We start from the raw sequence: 14,860 nt of genomic DNA, 5'->3' as shown, positions 1-14,860 counted from the left end.
TGGCAATATGACAAGAATATATTTTAGAATTAAGCTTTATTGTATATATTTATACGCAGATATATAAGTTTTTCGTGGGAGAGTCATAACAATTAGCAAGTGGCATGCACTCCCTTCATCCTTAACAAAGAAATTTGCTTTGTTTTCTACTTCTTTAGCATGTCCTTACTTGGAATTGGGAGTACAATCCTGATAGAATCCATGTTGTTTTAGTTGGAACCAAGAAAAAACACCCCAAACCCTAATTCCTTATCAGTTAAAAACTATATTAATAATAATAACACACACTTAGTGGATCAACTGAGATTGATGTAGATATGAATTAATGGATTCAATCAATGATCTTGTAGTGCAAGACCTTGAATATTCAAATCCTGATAATCTTTGCCTTTTATATATATACTAGCATGTAAAATGGGATTTGTTAGATCGCCATTAGCAATATCAAAAAAGGAACAATTTTGATGTCATCTGATCTCACATGATTTTTCCAGAAGTACAATTTTCATCTAAATCAAGAGGTTAGATTTTCAACCAAATGTTTCCACAGAGAATGGTGAGTAAAGGAAAAGGGTCAAACCAGAAGATGACTTAAATGGGACAACAAGAAGTTCCAAGTTTGTTTTCACTAGAAAATTTCTGGAGTAGATGTGAAGGACAGTGACATTAAGAAGAGTGAAATTTGACCAAAAGTTGCTCCGCTGATTGAGTTTCGAGTTGGTGTTGTGTAGACAGGGGATTTTCCCCCTCTGTTTCAACTATCAACAACCAACTAAATTCTTATTCGTGTTCAAATTTAGACCCTCTTCTTGCTTAATTTGTCGTCAGCATTTCCACTTGGCCATGCCATTAGTACCCCGAAGAAAAATCTTAAGTAGAGAATGGGGATTCCATAAAGGTTTTATAGGTGAGTTATATGCATTCATCCATTTGATTAAGCTTGGCTAAATGTTAAGATGTATTATTATAATTTTTTTTTATGTCAAAATAATTTTAATAATTTTTAAATTAAATATTTATTATATCATTTGTCTACAAATATTAATATATATATATATATATATATATATAATTGAAATAATAAATATGTTGATCCTGTGAATCTCATATAGCTAATTACTGACTTTCCAGGACAAGATTTGGGGACATTTTGATGAGTGTTAGGCTTTTTTCCACCAGATGACCATGGTTAGTTGCCTGTTGGTTTCCATGGTAGAGGATCCACTAGGCCAACGTTTTTTGACTGGCCAATTTTTTTTCTTTAATTTAGATGAAAACTAAATATAATTAAAGCTTTGGTTTTTTTAGTAAGAAGGTTAATTACTACTTTGATCCTAATTAATTAATACTAATCACCACCATTTCATTGATACATACATACACAGTCCAACCCAAACACACAAGGATTGAGGAAAGAACCCTCCCTCCAAAATTTGGTTCTCACTGTTAACTCTCTGTCTTCTTTGTGTTTTTTATGAGCAATATCTATTAATAAATACCAAGTTAACGGCTGCGGCTGCCCATTAACTTTTTGGTGCTGATTTCTGGGCATTATATAAGGTATCAGCACGTTAATCTTTCATTTCTAGTTCCTTTCGGGTAAAGCTCTCTCTTTTAATAATTCGCTTCGATCTCACTCCAATGCACCTCTCTCAACCCACCAAGCACTTCCTTCCTGGTCTCTTAAGCTTCCCCTTTTCGCTGCATGCAGTAAACTATTATGGAATTTAGTTAGTCCCCTCTTTACCACATGAAAGGTACCAAGTTTAGAGTTTAGATTTTGTATTATCAAGAAAAAAAAAAGAAAATTTCCCTGCCCTATATTTGAATACTCCATATGTTAATATAATACAATATCAACAAGTGCCGTATAAGAATTTTACTAGCTGTATAGCCTCTTGTTTGATTATGGGACATGGGTTTTGTCCAAAATTCATTTTCATGACTTTGTTCCTATGCAAAACTGATGAATTTTCCATATAATTCAGTGTTGGGTTTTCAAAATCTGGAGTTTAGTTGGGTTTTCGTTTCAGTTCTTTTTTTTTTCTTTTTTTTTTTTAATACTCAACAGGGGAATTATTATTATTACTATTTAAAAAAAAGTTCTTTTTTAGGGAAAAAAGTAAAAAAAAAAAAAATCCCTTGTTTGCTACCGAAAGGTGCACTTTGGAAACGCGTTGAACGTCCCTGTACAGCAATCTGACTTTGCTTAGGCATGTGAAAGGTACATGGCCATTGGGAGGAGGTAGTGGATCTTAGATGGGTTTTTGCGTATTTAAGGAGATCTTGGTCACTTGCTTTCCCATAAGACTAGCTTTTGTATCTCTTTAATTGCATAGACTAGTAGGTTTTGGTGTCTCCTACGTTAAGCCAGCCCCTTCCTCCTCACCCTTCCATCCTTCTAAAGTTTTGTGAAGAACATATAGATATACATCAGGTAATTTAGTTTATGGTTTCTATGTTGTTTGTATTTTCTGGTTCTTTTTATTTAACCATCACCTCGCCTCTGTTTGCAGAGGCTTAAGTTTGCTTCTTGTTGTATTGAGCTCTTGCTTAATGTTCTTCTAGTTTTCAATGATTAAAGTTCTTCCTCTTTGGAATCTTTAGTTCAATATTTGAGTTCCTGCCACATGGCTATATGCGCATTTAAAGCCATTTCACCTGTTCCTATTGATCTGCAAGTTTCAAAATTATGATTTTTTTTCCCAGATGATTATTGGCAGTTATTATTCCTATATCCCAATTTGCATCTGCTTATGTTCAGTTTCGTTTGTGGTTATATTCTTTCTGTATTGAATTTGGCGGCTTTTTTGGGCCAATGCAAGACTTCCTTTTCTTGATTCACAGCTGTTTGTTGAAATTATCATCTGCATAATTAGTCTTTGAGTCTCATTTAAATGGCAAATAAATTTCTTTGTTTCAGATTTTAGATAACCAGAAGAAATGGTGAAGATCTGTTGCATTGGTGCTGGTTATGTTGGGGGTCCTACCATGGCAGTTATTGCATTGAAGTGCCCCTCAATTGAAGTAGCTGTTGTTGACATCTCAGTTTCTAGAATTGCAGCATGGAATGGTGATCAACTTCCCATTTATGAGCCAGGCCTTGACGAGGTGGTGAAGCAGTGCAGAGGAAACAACCTTTTCTTCAGCACAGACATTGAAAAACATGTCTTTGAAGCAGACATAATCTTTGTTTCTGTTAACACCCCGACAAAAACTCGGGGCCTTGGAGCAGGCAAAGCTGCTGACTTGACTTATTGGGAGAGTGCGGCCCGAATGATTGCCGATGTATCAAAATCCAACAAGATTGTTGTTGAGAAATCTACTGTTCCTGTGAAAACTGCTGAGGCAATTGAAAAAATCCTGACCCATAATAGTAGAGGAATCAAATACCAGATTCTTTCCAACCCAGAATTTCTTGCAGAGGGGACCGCAATTCAGGACCTCTTTAACCCTGACAGGGTTCTCATTGGAGGGAGGGAAACCCCAGAAGGCCAAAAGGCCATTCAGGCTCTTAAAGATGTATATGCTCAATGGGTTCCTGAAGATAGAATCATTTCAACCAATCTCTGGTCAGCAGAGCTCTCAAAGCTAGCCGCAAATGCCTTTCTGGCACAGAGGATTTCTTCTGTGAATGCAATGTCAGCTCTCTGTGAAGCAACTGGGGCAGATGTTTCACAAGTTTCCCACGCTGTTGGCAAGGACACCAGAATTGGTCCTAAGTTCCTACAAGCAAGTGTTGGTTTTGGAGGATCTTGCTTTCAGAAGGACATCCTCAACTTGGTCTACATTTGTGAGTGCAATGGCCTACCTGAAGTTGCTAACTATTGGAAACAAGTTATTAAGATTAATGACTATCAGAAGAACCGATTCGTCAATAGGTTAGTCTCCTCAATGTTCAATACAGTTTCAGGTAAAAAAATTGCCATCCTTGGTTTTGCATTCAAGAAAGATACTGGTGACACAAGGGAAACACCAGCAATTGATGTGTGCAAAGGCTTGCTAGGTGATAAGGCACGCTTGAGCATATACGATCCACAAGTGACTGAGGATCAGATCCAGAGGGATCTGTCATTGAACAAGTTTGATTGGGATCATCCAGTTCACCTTCAACCAATGAGCCCTAGTGCTGTGAAGCAAGTGAGTGTGGTATGGGATGCTTATGAGGCCACCAAGGATGCTCATGGGATCTGCATTCTTACCGAGTGGGACGAATTCAAAACCCTTGATTACCAGAGGATTTTTGACAATATGCAGAAGCCTGCATTTGTGTTTGATGGAAGAAATGTTGTGAATGTTGACAAGTTGAGGGAGATTGGTTTCATTGTTTACTCCATTGGGAAACCACTGGATCCATGGCTACAAGACATGCCTGCTGTGGCATGAGTTTCTTCTCATGGGATTTGAAGCTAGAACTGAGCAATCTGGGAGCTGCATTTTGATTCTTTTATTCTGTTCTTGTTTCTTTCATTTTACTGGTCATCATGACTTAAATATCATAATCATTGAATAATATATACAGAGATAGTCATTATCTTAGTGGAAATCTATAATGTTTATTTGCTACCATGATTAATAAAGCAGAATCTCAACTTTAAAGAAACTCTAGTTTGGGCATTGTTCATCGAATCATACTTGGATTATTAGCTTTGTTTATCCTTCATTTTACTTGTGAGTTCATGGCTATGGTCCTGCATATTGGATTTCAAGTAAGACCCACTGAGTGTTTATGCATCTAGTATGGAGGATATCCTTACTGTATAATAATAATAATAATAATAATAATAATAATAATAATAATAATAATAATAATAATAATAATAATAATAATAATAATAATATGTTAAAACCAATCTTTAATTCAATTTAAATACCTATACCTTGTTGGCATATCAGAAGAATTTAATTAAATTTTTATACAATTTTACTTAATTTTTATTTTTTAAAAAATAAATTTTTATAAGTTAAAAAAATTGAATTCTTAAACTCTAAATATAACAATTGATAAAAGAAAATTATTAAATTAAATTCTTATAAAATTTTAAATTCAAAATACGGATAAATATTTTAAAGAAATTTTATTTAATTATAATCATTTATCCTCCTAGGTTAAAATCCTAACTTTCCTCTTATTCAATTTACTCATGAAATATTTTATTTAAATTAATTATATTGTATAGCACCACTAAAAGGAAATCAAGTATACTTTAATTAAAAAAAAAAAGTATGCAGTTTTTCCTTTATGTAAAAACAAATTACATAATACTTATTTGGGAAAAAAATATTGAATATAGAAAGTGCATTAAAAATAATATCTTAAATTGTTATGATTTAATATTTGCAATTACAGTAATTTTCAAAATAAATAAATTTATTAAAAATAATAAATAATTATCATTGCCAACGAAAAAAAAAAGATTATGGGGAGATGACTGTAACCCTTTGTTTGAATCTTAATTATGAAGGGGAGATGAAGATAAATTAAGAAAGGAAAATAGAAAAAAATTTATCACTATTTTAAAGTAAAATATTTTGAGTTAATTACATGGAATTAAGGGTGTCTAGAGAAATTAAATTTTCTTGGGTAAGAGGAGCCAAACATGGCACTAATAAGTCTCCGCGGCGCTGATTGGAATTAAAGAAAGCAGAGTCGCAAGGAAAATTCTACTGGAGTTGGAAAATCCAACAAATTTCTCCTTTGGTTGGGGGAGCCGAGGTGTCCTTTCTGATAACAACAGTGACGACTCTAGCACCTTGACCCCCACCTTAAACCTCCTCTCTTTCATTACTGGAGGCAACAAAACCAAGACCCCAGTTTTTGATTCTCGTTTCTCTTTACTTCTATTGGTTTTTGTGGCAAAATTTCGTTCACAAGAGAGGTTTAACGAAGATGGGTTGCTGTGCCAGCCAAAACGTCGACTCCAAAGCCAGCAGGATCTCCCGTTGGCGATCCACGGGCATTGTTGCTCTGCGTGACGCTAAATTGAAGGCGATTCCATTTCTCTCTCTCGATTTTCCCTTTTCAAAGCTTCCTTAATTTACATTATTGGGTTTCATAAACACCATGGGTTTTCCTCGACCGGGCTTGATTGTTTGTTACTTTGCAGATTATGATCTTTTTACGCTCTTTTTCGTTTTTCTGAATTTTGATCATGTATTGTTATTATTGTTTCATCCTATTTGTTTGTATGCTTGTGTCTCTGTCCATAATTTTGCTAGGTAAAAGCATGTATAGGTGTGTGCAAGGATACGCATGCGTCCTGGTAGGTGATTCAGGGCTATAATGTAACTGCCTTAAAAGGGAATTTAAATATAAAGTTCTGTTTTGCTGGTTTCTTCTCTTGTTTAGAGTATTTAGTTGGATATTTATGAATTTTAATCTTAGAATAGATTGATATGTTAGAAATGATATTGCGTTTGTTATAGCACATGCGCACATTTGCAGTAGTTTCCATTCAGAGATATGTTTGTATAAGCAAGGCACATCACTTTCAAACAATCCCTCTTTTGTCATTCATGCTTGAGTAATTTTAATAGTACAACACACGTGCCCAATTGGTAAGTGGTACTGCAGCAAAAGTTTTCAGTGTTGATAGTTTAGATGCCATGCACTGATACCATATGAAGAAGTTCAGCTGTTCGCGTGGCTTCTGCTTCTCATAATCTGGCTTGCATATGTAGTTTTTTGTTTGTTTAATTGTCTACTTTTCATGAGCAGACTTTTCCCGATGAGGTTCTTGATTTAGACAAAAGCGTGCGCACCCTTGATTTAACTCACAATAAATTAGGTAATGTTTTCTTTCCTTTCTTAGTTCAAGAAAATGAATTAGAGAACCAAAAGAAATTTTCTGGACTTTGTCTTGTAGTGGTGATGCAACTGCAGTAAAATTTTCCCTTTAAAACCTAAATATTATTGACGTCTTTTCTTCAGTAGTTGATGACTTTCTATTTTAATGTAAATGCAGTTGACATTCCTATGGAGATTAGCAAATTAGTCAACATGCAGCGCCTCGTAAGAGTTACAAATTTGCAGTCTTTTCATTTTGTCTACACATTTTTTTAGAAGTTCATATCGAAGTCTGTAAATGTGCTAAAATTTTTTTGTCGTATATTCAATTTGATCCATCCAGATTACATTGTCATCAATTTATTCATGCAAGTTCATCAACTATTGCATATTGCTTTGGAAATAACATCATCCATATTCGTAGTGGTGTGATTATGTGCCAAATGCTGATACTTTAGCATTTTAGGTTATCTTATTGTATATTGAAGTTGAATGTTGTTTTTTCTTTTAACTGAAGCAAGTTAGGCAAAACTTTATTAACATTGACATAGCTTGTTCTTTCTAGATTTTGGCTGATAATCTTATTGAGCGACTCCCAATGAACTTGGGGAAGCTGCAATCTTTAAAAGTCATGATGCTCGATGGGAATCAAATTACTTCTTTGCCTGATGAATGTAATATTCTTCTCTAAATAAGTAAGATAATTTTTTTTTTTTTCTAATTTGTTTCCCTTACCTTCATGTTTGCAGATTTTCCTTCATGGATTCATCTGTGGATTTCATGCCACCCTTTTTTCTTGCGTAAGGCTGTTTGACTAAGTCCTAACAAATGTTTGTTATCTGTGCCTAGTGGGCCAGCTGGTGAGGCTTGAGCGGTTGTCAATACAAGGGAATATGTTAACATTCTTGCCTGAGACAATTGGGAGCTTGCGCAATGTAAGTGATGCCAATTCAAGGAATTTTTTAATGGATAAATACTGGAATTTTAAAGAACAAATTAACTAATTTATACTATGAAATAGCAAAAAAGAAATCTCAGCTGAAAGAGATAAGGATATAGGGTGATAGAAGTAGTCCCTGAAATTGATGTGGAGTGAAAGCCCACCTATGGGTAATTTGCATTTTGGGCTGTTAGAATTTAACTTCAAAGCATGTTAATATTTACCATTTGGATTTTTCATTGTATATATGATGCATTTTGCACATCTCATTAAATTCCTTGATCTAATGTGGATTATTTGATGATGTAGCTATCATTATTAAATGTTTCAAATAACAAGTTAAAGACTCTTCCAGAATCAATTGGGAGTTGCTTCTCTCTGGAAGAATTACAAGCAAATGGTATGTTCAATTATATATCATTCAATTCTAATTATTTTTGCACTGGATTTCCTCTAGTTTGGTATTAGGTTTCTTTTTCCTTTGCGCAAGATGTCTACTTTCGGATGTTTGAAGTTTTGTTGATATTTTTGCATGAGAAGGATCTTGTAATTCAGTGTATGATGAAAGCCAAATTTATTTTTCTCATATAAACCTTAATTTCCTTGAGTTTTTTTTTTTTTTTATTTTTTATTTTTTATCTATTCTTGTTTTGTTTCCATGGTTCATACTCTTGACCTTTCCCATTTGAAGATTACTGGCAGGTATCAGCTCCTAATCAGTTGAAGGTTTGTTAATAATGGAAGCTGATGAATATGATGTTAATGTCTTTCAACAGAATTGTCACAAACATGAAAGGGGCCCTAGATGTGAGTCATGCCAATTGTTAATGGTTCAGTTGGCTGGGGATTGTGAAATTTAATGTATAAATTTGATAAGCTTCATTAGTCATCTAACTCTATGGTAGGGGGAATTTGGGACTTTCCTTTATCACACTTTTTTCCATGGCCATTCAAAGCCACCAGTGAAGTATTTCTTAAGGATTAGTAATCTGTGTCAGAATTGAATGGATTCAGTCTTATGCATACATGAGGTTGGTAATACTAGAGAAAGAAGATCACAAGATTCCATGGAAATGTTTGTCTGATTTAGTGATCAATGCTAACAAGTTTTCAATGCTTTGTTGATTGAGTTGTCATTGTATGGTCATTTGCTGTAAGAATTATTATATTCTAATTCTGCTCCATCATGCACATGAATTTTTTGCCCTTTTTTTTCCTCAGTATTTTTTGGTAAGTTCTATGTTTTTGGTGCTAGATATGAGTAATACTGTCCTTACTTCCTAAAGTTTTGTGTTCTTTACCAACTTTACAGATAATTTAATTGAAGACCTTCCTGGATCAGTATGCAATCTTGTTCACTTGAAGTCACTTTCCTTGGACAACAATAATGTGAACCAGGTATTACTGAGTTCAATTATTGTCTGGCTTATATGTAAAGATATAGTGGAATGTGCAAGTAATTTGATTTCTAGTTTACTACTATGTTGGATGTTGTTTGACACAAAAAGTATGTTTTCTATTGTATTTTGATTATGTCCAAAAGACATCCTTTTTTATTTTTTGGGGGCTGGGTTGATGAGAAACAATGTCAAACCTCTTGTACTTAGTTGAAACTTGAGAAGGCTTATCTAAGGCATTTAGGAAATGGCTCAAGATTTGATGCCTACTTGGTGGATATTGGCATAAATCAATGTCAAATCTCTTGTACTTAGTTGAAACTTGAGAAGGCTCTTATCTAAACCATTCAGGAAATGGCTCAAGATTTGATGCCTACTTGGTGGATATTGGCATAAATCAATTATCAGACAAGGAAGTAATTGTCAAATGGGTTTAGGTTAGTTGAATGCAATGATTTGAACATTAAATATTATTAGCTGGTGCTTCTCTTGTTCTGTGTTTTTCCTTCAACCTCATACAAATTATAAGATTGGTTTAAGAGTCTTAGTATCCAATCAGTTCAAGCCTTCAATGTATGATATTGTTCAATAATTGAAATTCATGGTAATCTGTGTTTGATTATTTGTGAATAACTTACTTACTGTGCAATTTCACTTTGCTGGTCATTATTTCTTGATTTTCTAATAGCAATCTAAAAGGATCTGTGAAAAGCATCAGTTTCTATAGATGGATGATGTATAAAACTTAAAAACTTGATTATTTGTCTTGGCCACACTGTGACACCTTCAAATTATATATCTTTTCATTGTTGTTTGTGTTGGCAAAACATATATAGTAGGTTTTATTAGTTGGACAAGACTTAATAGACATTTTGTATTCCTTGGTTCATAGATTCCTTCAAATCTGTTGAAAGACTGCAAAGCTCTCCAGAATATTTCCCTGCATGACAACCCTATTTCTATGGATCAATTTCAGCAGGTAATTTACTGTTATATAGTGCATTCTCTATATCTATTAATTTTTCAAAAAGAAAAAAAGTGTTCTTCATCTTTTGCTTCAATGGAAATGCTCCATATATTGCTTTTAGATGCAAGGATTTCAAGAGTTTGAAGCAAGAAGAAAGAGGAAGTTTGACAAACAAATTGACTCAAATGTGATGATCAGTTCCAAAGGGCTTGATGAGGGCGTTGATCTATGATGATAGTGTTGGCACTCCTTGCCAGAGTAAGTTTTACATGGTTACTGAGTACAGGATACTGCACAGCAGGGCACGACTCAACTCTTGAAACACCTCTGATTTACAGTTAATTGTTCTTGAATATTGCATTTTGACTTGGTGTCTATGACAGTATTCTGTGACCTTTAGGTTTTGAGTACAGAAGAGTCATTGAGCTTACTTTTTTTAGAACATAAAATTTTCTTGCAATTACTGTGGTTCTTTTATTCATGATTGATCCTCTAGCATTCATTTTTGTTGCGTCGACCCTTCTCCAGTTCTCCATCCTGTACCACTACATGTCCTTGAATTACAGTTGTTTTTAATGCACTTAATTGTTTGCTCGACGTTGTATAAATATATTAATATATGCTTGGCTAATTTACTAAAAGACATTGCTTGATATGTGGATCTGTAAATGAGCCGGGTCACTTGTGAACTACTCAGAACTCTGACTCAGTAAAAGTTCGTTCAAGCTTGGTTCATTTATCATACAAGCTTCAAAATCAAACTTGGTCTTAGCACGCTAAACTAATGAGTTGAGCTTGAGTTCATCAATGCTCAGCTCGTTTAGCTTGCAAGCTGACTCACTTCATTAATAATTTAAATTTAAACTATATATTTTTATTGAATATTGCTTGCATTCAGGAGACTAAATGGGTAGGAGAGAAAGTAAGGAAGTGGGTAATTCAGGGTACAAATTGTGGTTTACCGGAAAGGAGAGAAACAATAACGGAGTGGGTATAATCATAGACAGGACATTGAAAGACGCAGTAGTAGCTGTGAAAAGAGTAGGAGATAGAATTATACTAGTAAAGCTAGTACTAGACGGAGAAATAATAAATATAGTTAGTGCTTATGCCCTACAAATAGGACTAGACAGTGAGAGTAAACAAAGGTTTTGGGAAGATATGGATGATTTAATGCAAAGCATACCGAATGAAGAAAATGTTTTCATTGGTGGAGATTTGAATGGACATGTAGGAAGTGATAGGCAAGGTTATGAGAATGTTCATGGAGGTTTTGGTTTTGGCAGTCGAAATGAGGAGGGAAAAAGCATCCTGGATTTTGCTATGGCATACGACCTAATACTAGCAAATACCTACTTTATAAAAAGAGAGTCACATTTAGTGACTTTCAAAAGTGGGCAACATAGAAGCCAAATCGACTTCCTCTTAACCAGGAAGACAAATAGAGCTCTATGCAAGGATTGCAAGGTCATTCCAGGAGAGGCTTTAACAAGTCAACATAGGTTGGTGGTCTTGGATGTCAAGTTTAGGAACAATTCAAGTAAGGTCAGAAGAAATAGTGTAGCTCGAACAAAGTGGTGGGAGTTCAAAGGAGTAAAGCAAGTGAAGTTCAAAAATGAGCTTCTTGAGTTCGAAGTATGGAAGCTAGATATGGAGGCCAATGATATGTGGATACAGATGACATCAAAGATTAGAGAAGTAGCTAGAAAAGTACTTGGGGAGTCTAAAGGACATGGACCACCCTCAAAAGAGAGATGGTGGTGGAATGAGGAAGTACAAAAGGCAGTGAAGAGAAAAAGGGAATGGTATAAGAAATTACCTAAATGTGATAATAATGAGACATATGAACAGTACAAGATAGCAAAGAAAGAGGCAAAAAAGGCAGTTAGCCAAGCAAGAGCATAGGCCTTTGAAAAGTTATATGAGAAACTTGGAACTAAAGAAGGGGATAAAGATATTTATAGATTAGCAAGGAGTAGAGAAAGGAAATGTCAAGATCTCAATCAAGTTAGGTGCATTAAGGATAAAGAAGGAAAAGTGTTGGTGAAAGATGAGGACATTAAAGAAAGATGGAGAAATTATTTTAATGATCTCTTTAATAATAGTCAAAATGGAAATAGCGTGAATATAGATTATAGAACAATAGAAAAGAATGTAAATTATACTAGAAGGATTAGATCTTTAGAAGTAAAGGAAGCACTTAAGAGAATGAAAGTAGGTAAAGCCTGTGGACCCGATGAAATACCAATTGAAGTGTGGAAGTATTTAGGAGATATGGGAGTGGCATGGTTAACTAAATTATTTAATAAGATTCTAAACTCAAAGAAAATGCCTGATGAAGGGAGGAAGACTATTTTAGTACCTCTTTTTAAAAATAAGGAGACATACTGAGTTGCTCAAACTATAGGGAATTAAACTCATGAGCCATACTATGAAGTTGTGGGAGAGAGTTGTGGAGCATCGACTACGTCATGATACTTCTATCTCTCTCAATCAATTTGGTTTCATGCCTGGTCGTTCAACTATGGAAGCGATCTTTCTCATTAGAAGCTTGATGGAGAAATATAGAGATGGGAAGAAAGATCTACACATGGTTTTTATTGATTTGGAGAAGGCTTATGATAGTGTTCCAAGAGAGGTCTTATGGAATGCGTTAGAACAAAAGAGGGTATCTATTAGGTACATACAAGTATTGAAAGATATGTATGAAGGAGCAACTACTATTGTGCGCACAGTGGGAGGGGACACAAGAGATTTTCCGATTTCAATTGGATTACACTAAGGATCAGCCATAAGCCCTTACCTTTTTACATTAGTTTTAGATGAACTGACGAAACATATACAAGAGAGTATTCCTTGGTGCATAATGTTTGCGGATGATATTGTTCTGATAGATGAGACACGAGAAGGAGTCAATAGGAAGCTAGAACTTTGGAGAAGTACTCTAGAGTCAGAGGGTTTTAAGTTAAGTAGAACAAAGACAGAATACATGCATTGCAAGTTCAGTGAAGGCCAAACTGGTGATAGGGAAGGAGTTAGTTTGAATGGAGTGGCACTGTCCCAAAGCAATCACTTTAAATATCTAGGCTCAGTCCTTCAAGTAGATGGGGGATGTGAGGAGGATGTTAGTCATAGGATTAAAGCCGGATGGTTGAAGTGGAGACGTGCCACGGGAGTTCTATGTGATCGTAAGATTCCCAATAAATTAAAAGGAAAATTTTACCGTCTGACCATACGGCTATGCTATATGGTAGTGAGTGTTGGGCACTGAAAGAGTCGTATGCATCTAAGATAAGAGTTGCAGAGATGAGAATGTTAAGGTGGATGAGTGGCCATACTAGACTAGATAAAGTCCGTAATGAAAGTATTAGAGAAAAGGTAGGAGTGGTGCCAATTGAAGATAAGTTGAGAGAAGGGAGATTGAGGTGGTTTGGTCATGTGAAGCGTAGACATACGGAGGCTCCAGTTAGACAAGTAGAGCACATTAGGCTAGAGGATAGAAAGAAAAAAAGGGGTAGACCTAAATTGACTTGGAGGAGAGTAGTACAGCATGACTTAGAAGCATTACACATTTCTGAGGATTTAACTCAAAATCGTTCAGAGTGGAAAAAGCGAATCCATATAGCCGACCCCAAATTTTTGGGATAAAGGCTTAGTTGAGTTGAGTTGAGTTATATTTTTATTTATAATATGTGTAAAATTATTAACTAAAAATATACAAAAATAATATGTTCTTATTTTGTAATCTGATATTTAAATTTTTAATAATTTTTCATGCAAATATTACTGAGTATATTAAGATTTTAAAAGAAGTATTTTAATTCTTTAAAAATTTATGAATAATTTGATTTATAATTTAAGTTTATTAAAAAAATTTGCTTGATTTAGCTTGTTTAGGCTTGGGAGTCTTATATGAGGTAGATGATACTCGGCTTTAGTTTGGTTCAAATTCAGGTTTGAACTCAGCTCAATTATTAAACAAGCTGAGCTTGAGCTAGCCATCTCAAGCTCTGTTCAGTGTAGCTCGTTACAGCTCTATTGATATGGAACAACCTATTAAAGGTTAAGTTGACAGATACAAGCATGCACACTTGGTCTTGTTATCTAATATGTGCATTCGGAATTTCATGCTTGTGTGTCCCGTTTTGATGCCATCTTTATCTACTTGTCCTGTAACAGACTTCCCGGTGTATATAATTCTGTAGTTGCTTTTATATAGTGAAGATATAAATTAACTTAGATTTCTGTGGAACAGAGCGCATTACAGAGTTGGACTGGTTGAGGTTACGTTTAATGCAAGGAATGGTGGTTGGATCTCAGCAGCTGAAGATTCTGAATAGCTCTTCCTCAGATCAGTATTCATTTTGAATTCTTGGCATATTTGAAATAAAAAAAAAAAATAATAATAATCTCAACTGGTCTTCTCTTATTGTAAATGTCAATGATAGATGTTTCTGGTTTTACTGGGCTGCCATGTGCAGGTTCACATATGGTGGTGATTCCCTAGTTAAAGAATATGCATATGATTGCTTTTTGTATTCTAAGTGGTGGAGCTGCTCAAAACTATTTTTTTGGCATTATATAAACTTTTTGTTTCCCTTAGTGCCTATGGAAATGGAAAGTAACCTGGCTGAGCTTAGTCCTGATAGATCCATGTTGGAGTGTCACTCTCTCAATCCCTTATTAAAAAAAAATGGAAATTATGTATATAGAGATTGGTGTTAATTAATGTATAAAAATTTATTTTATGAAGGGGATTTTATAATTTG

The 14,860-nt window shown here is 34.6% G+C and overlaps 2 protein-coding genes across 2 annotated transcripts; both read left to right on the top strand.

Annotated features, from left to right (window-relative positions):
* The first annotated feature begins 2,199 nt into the window (after positions 1-2,199).
* LOC110656940 (UDP-glucose 6-dehydrogenase 1) lies at positions 2,200-4,603 on the top strand. The gene is made up of 2 exons (XM_021813941.2): positions 2,200-2,437; positions 2,924-4,603. The coding sequence occupies exon 2, from the start codon at positions 2,944-2,946 to the stop codon at positions 4,384-4,386; it is 1,443 nt and encodes a 480-aa protein (XP_021669633.1). The 5' UTR covers positions 2,200-2,437; positions 2,924-2,943; the 3' UTR covers positions 4,387-4,603.
* Positions 4,604-5,517: 914 nt separating this feature from the next.
* Positions 5,518-14,693, top strand: LOC110656939 (plant intracellular Ras-group-related LRR protein 7). Its single transcript, XM_021813940.2, has 10 exons — positions 5,518-5,989; positions 6,719-6,788; positions 6,966-7,012; positions 7,353-7,461; positions 7,637-7,722; positions 8,037-8,127; positions 9,040-9,125; positions 10,017-10,103; positions 10,213-10,349; positions 14,347-14,693. The coding sequence occupies exons 1-9, from the start codon at positions 5,891-5,893 to the stop codon at positions 10,321-10,323; spliced, it is 786 nt and encodes a 261-aa protein (XP_021669632.1). The 5' UTR covers positions 5,518-5,890; the 3' UTR covers positions 10,324-10,349; positions 14,347-14,693.
* Positions 14,694-14,860: the final 167 nt, after the last annotated feature.

Source organism: Hevea brasiliensis, chromosome 17 (genome assembly GCF_030052815.1).
Source record: "Hevea brasiliensis isolate MT/VB/25A 57/8 chromosome 17, ASM3005281v1, whole genome shotgun sequence".
Taxonomy (NCBI): Eukaryota; Viridiplantae; Streptophyta; class Magnoliopsida; order Malpighiales; family Euphorbiaceae; genus Hevea; species Hevea brasiliensis.
Note: the sequence above shows the minus strand (reverse complement) of the source record. Positions and strands in the feature narration are given on the sequence as shown.